We start from the raw sequence: 5,032 nt of genomic DNA, 5'->3' as shown, positions 1-5,032 counted from the left end.
GGGTATGCATACATTGTTTTTTTTTTAATGTGGAACTAAACCCATGCAAGCATTGGGCTAACATGCAAAGTCCATGTAGATAGTGACTCCAGTGCTGAACTACTGTGCCACCACTTTGATTGGCTGACCTGTAACAAGTATGCAGACAAGAACTTGTTGAAATTTTCTCTGACATTCCATTTTTCATACCCGCTTTTGGGAATGTAGTGTTAGCCTATTGCCAAGCAACTAGAAGGCATTTTCAGAAGGAAGCCAACAATCAACTTTACTAATGCAGACGCAGGACCTGCTTTATTATTGTGTGAAGGTAAATGGACCTGTGTCCTTCAAATATTTGAATCGACTTTAATTTTTACCTTGTCCTGTATATGACTGACATATATGACAGTATATGACTGGGGAATGGCAAAAATGCTAAACTCATATTTTTTAATCCTCATAAGCTAACTGACTGTAAGGATAATATTTCTATGTGGAGGGCATTAATGTTTATTGTGGTACCAGCACTGCATATCAAGCTACACACTCTGATTTCCCTGTATCTGTCTCTAAGGGTCTTGTTCAATCCACAGAACCAAAACTCTAAGGAGAGATCACATCATTTGTAATCATACCAGTTTAGGTAAGTAAAAGCATTAAAAGCAGAACGTAATAATAAGGCCTCATTTTAAATAAATGCATTCATTAAACTATTACTGGAAACCATTACATCCAAAATGATTACAACAATCAAAGCCATATAGGCAGCTGTAAAAAAGAAGGTCATTCTTGGAGTACTACAAGATGACAATTGTCATGTTGCATTTCTGTTCTTTCCCCTTGTATTGAACATTTGCAACACAAAAGGATGATGAGCAGAAAATAATGTAGTGCCATTCATTACTTCCTGGCAGGGTGGGTGCTCAAGAAAAGTCGGCTGCAAAGAACCTCTTATCTGAAGTCAATGCGTACTTATTTCCTGGAAAAGCTGGGCAAGCAGTAGGAATGTCGAAAACATTTTTTCGTAATTCATATATTTTAAACTTATTTTTCATGAATTTTAAATTTACTTGGAGCCCTGCTTGAAATTCAAGGAGGTTTTAAAGAAATTAACTGCAGAAACAGGTAACTGGTGTGTTTATGCAGATACACTTATATCAGGGGTGGCTATAAAATAACCCCTATTCTTTAGGAAAACAAAAAAGAAAGAATCTGGTCACTACTGCATTTCTATTTTTATCTTAATATTTTTTCTATATCAGTGGCCCAGTTTGAGAGTAAAAATAGAAACACAAGCTTAACAGCAGAGGATGGCTGTGCCAACAGCAAACATGGGCATCTACTGCAGTGTAACTGCTTCTAGGTATAAAATATTTAGCTAGAGAGGCACAGCAAATAATCCATTCTTTACATAAAGCCATGAAAGCTACAACATGACCAGCAGCCTTGCAGAATGGAATAGAAGAATAAAGAAAAGTGTTGCAGACTGGCAGATCCAGGTATGTGTGTGTTTTGTGCAGGATAAGTTGATGTTCCTCTAGCACTCAGAGACCAACAGGCAGCCAGGCTCCTGTGCCTACTTTTATTAAAAGGTCTCCCTGGCATCCCCTTAGATGTGAATACTCCCCCACCCACCCTGCACAGTATGGAGCAGATCTATGTAGTGCTCTGTTATTATTATACAGTATTTATATAGCGCCATCATATTACACAGCGCTGTACATAGTCATGTCACTAACTGTCCCTCAAAGGACACTACTTCCCACTACTACATATCTCCCATCCTATTATGTGTTACTTCCCCCACCTCCTAGATTGAAAGCTTTGGGGCAGGGTCTTCTCCTTCACCTGTGTCACTATCTGTATTTGTCTTTCACTGGCAACCCCTATTTAATGTACAGCGCTGCTTAATATGTTGGCGCTATATAAATCCTGTTTAATAATTAATAAAAATAATTGTTGTGATCCATTGTATAAACTGATTTCACATTGGATGACCTCACCGTTTCTTCCTTCTTCTAGGATGGATGAATAGCCCTCATCTAGGGAAGTTGGATTTTCTGAAAGCTTTTCTGAAATAATTTTCATTAAAGATGTAGTAAAGCATACTATCCAGTAAAACAAATGTAATTTGAAGTCTCCTAATAGTATACAAGACAACCCATCATCATATTCTGATAAATTGTGGCACATCCTTCAGGCTATCCTTGGCATTTTCATACCCGGTACCCTTACACCTAAGGCTTGTCTACACAGATGTTTTTTTTTAATGCTAATAAATACCCATACCACTTTTTAATGCATTTATGGGAGTTTACACAGCCTAAACATTTAAGCACCCATGTTTGACATTCATAGTAATTTACATAGTTACATAGTAAGTTAGGTTGAAAAAAAGACATAAGTCCATCAAGTTCCACCACTAGGGAAATAAACATATCCCAGATATAAAACTCTATGGACATAGCTGATCCAGAGGAAGGCAAAAAGAAATCTCTGTTACAATTTGCTCTAACAGGGGAAAAATTCTTCCTGATTCCATGAGGCAATTGGATGTTCCCTGGATCAACAGTGCCTGTTATCCCTACCTTAAAGCTTTATTGGCCAGGTTTATTTTGTGCTTCTTGAAAAGCATCCAGCTTTCTCATAAAACAGTCTATAGTAGTTGCTGAAACTACTTCCTGAGGGAGTCTATTCTACATTTTCACAGACCTTACAGTGAAGAATCCCTTCCTTATCCGGAGCCTAAGCTTCTTTTCCTCCAGATGCAAGAGAAGAGAGTTCCCTATATGGACCATTTATATATTTATACAGGGTGATCCTATCCCCCCTTAAACGTCTCTTCTCAAGGCAGAATAGATTCAGTTCAGCTAATCTCTCCTCATAGCTTAGCGCCTCCATTCTTTTTATTATTTAGTTGCCCTTCTCTGCACTCTCTCCAATTCTACAATGTCCTTTTTGTGAACTGGTGCCCAAAAGTGGACTGCATATTCCAGATGTGGTCTGACCAATGCTTTGTACAGGGGCAGGATTATGTCTCCATCTCTGCAGTCTATTCCTCTTTTAATACAAGAAAGTACTTTACTAGCTTTATATATTACAGCTTGGCATTGCACGCTAGTATTGAGTCTGTGATCTACCAGAACCCCCAGATCCTTCTCTATTTCTGACTCCCCCAAATGGATTCCCCCAAGAGAGTATGAATCCTGCATGTTGTTAACCCCCATTTCTCAATATTCCCCCATATTCTCCAATTTCTCAATATTCCCATGCATCAATAGGCTAGCCTAAAAGAGGGCATTTATAGAGAGCATGTTTTTAGCCGTCTGATTGGCCAATCATCTGCAAAATTAATATAAACGTAGAAGTTTTATTTGCACAAAAGTAGAAGAGTAAAGTAAATCATTCAACTTAATCTTTAAGACACTCTTTACTTTTTATATAATAACTCCTAAGCTTCTTCTTAATTTTACCTCAAGTAAGCCTATTAGTTCAGCCTAGAAAAAAAAGTATCTTATTTTAATTTCCCCTACAAATTGAAGCTGCAACATATGCACTGAACATGGTGTGCAGTTTAGTAAAAAAAAAAAAAAGTTAAGAGAATTAATTGCTGTGTGTTCAGAAGTCTGCATGCTCAAGTTAACCCACATGAGAAGATTGCAAATTATCCTCATTGCAATTTCCTTTTCCTGGTAAACATTTCCTATAAGTAAATCATGCCCATACTCTCCTAAAATAATAATCCAGTATTATCCAGAAAAGAGAGAATCAGTGTACAAATTATTAAATCAACATTTAGTTAAAATAAGAACAAAACTAGTTATGAATAGAACTAAAAATGTCAATAAATGGGGTTTAAAAGGCAGTCATTAGAGATAGCCTTGTATTGAGGATTTCCAGCTGTGAAAGCTGTAGCAGATACTTGTAAAGTGACTAATGGCTGTGCCCAGCTGCAGGGATCCTGGGGATGCCTTGTCTTTTAGAACACCAGTACAAGGGGCTGTGCTGTGATTGGCTGCTGAAGTCTACATGAACAGGAGCTTTCCATCAGCACCACGCACTGTCTGTGCTGGCACCAGGCTCATCCTTACCTTATGCTATGGCTTCGGGACACTTCTAGCAAGCTGCCACACTAATGCATGGCATTCAAAGACATTTTTTCTGCAGAAATCTATTGCTGTATTTTAGTCTACACTGACACAGAACTTAAAAGTTTATTGTTAGATTGCTCTCCTTTTACTTTCATTGACTTCAGAAGGGCTTTATTCTCTGCTTCATTGTTGCAAGCTCTTGATTGCCAATGAGTCAATGGCTTTTATTTTTAAGCATGTAATTTATCTGAATTGGCTGCAATTTGATGTGTACAAACTGATCTAATTGGATTGAAAGCATGCCCAGAAGAAGGATTAATATGGCTGTGAAAGGGGACATTTGCGTTTCATGTGTTGTGTGTGATCACAACCAGTTGTATCCCATAGGATGGTATAGACAGAGCTAATTATAAATCCTGCTATTCTATGAAGAACAGGGGCTGAGCACACAGCCTGATGCATTCCCTGAATATCACCCCGGAGCTGATCGCCAGACTTCTACAGGAGAATAATGTCACCAGAGAACAGTTCATTGAGCTCTATCAGCTGCAGCCTTTGGTCTACATCCCAGAGCTCCCTGTGCCCTTTAAGATTGCTTTTGTTGTCATCTGTGTGCTCATCTTTGTTCTGGCTCTATTTGGAAACTCTTTGGTCCTGTATGTGGTGACCAGGAGCAAAGCCATGAGGACAGTCACCAACATCTTCATCTGCTCCTTGGCTGTCAGTGACCTGCTCATTGCCTTCTTCTGTATTCCATTCACTATGCTGCAAAATATCTCATCCAACTGGCTAGGAGGTAAGGGTCCCTTATCACAGCATTGGACTTTATTAATAAGTTCATAGTGATCTGTTATCTAAATGTGTTTGGAATCTGTTAGCCATACATCCAACAATAGTTGCTTGACTGGCTCCTCTATGAGATGACTAGGAGCAAAGTCACTATCATCTTTGTGTGATCCTGG

General features: G+C 38.6%; 1 protein-coding gene across 1 annotated transcript in view; it reads left to right on the top strand.

Moving 5' to 3' along the window:
- The first annotated feature begins 4,149 nt into the window (after positions 1 to 4,149).
- Positions 4,150 to 5,032, top strand: part of QRFPR (pyroglutamylated RFamide peptide receptor) — a 26,353-nt gene continuing 25,470 nt past the window's right edge. The window contains exon 1 of the mRNA XM_072407114.1: positions 4,150 to 4,866. Coding sequence (XP_072263215.1) covers positions 4,527 to 4,866 — 340 coding nt within the window. The 5' untranslated portion in view covers positions 4,150 to 4,526. The remainder of the gene's footprint in view (positions 4,867 to 5,032) is intronic.

Source organism: Pyxicephalus adspersus, chromosome 3 (genome assembly GCF_032062135.1).
Source record: "Pyxicephalus adspersus chromosome 3, UCB_Pads_2.0, whole genome shotgun sequence".
Classification (NCBI taxonomy): domain Eukaryota; kingdom Metazoa; phylum Chordata; class Amphibia; order Anura; family Pyxicephalidae; genus Pyxicephalus; species Pyxicephalus adspersus.
Note: the sequence above shows the minus strand (reverse complement) of the source record. Positions and strands in the feature narration are given on the sequence as shown.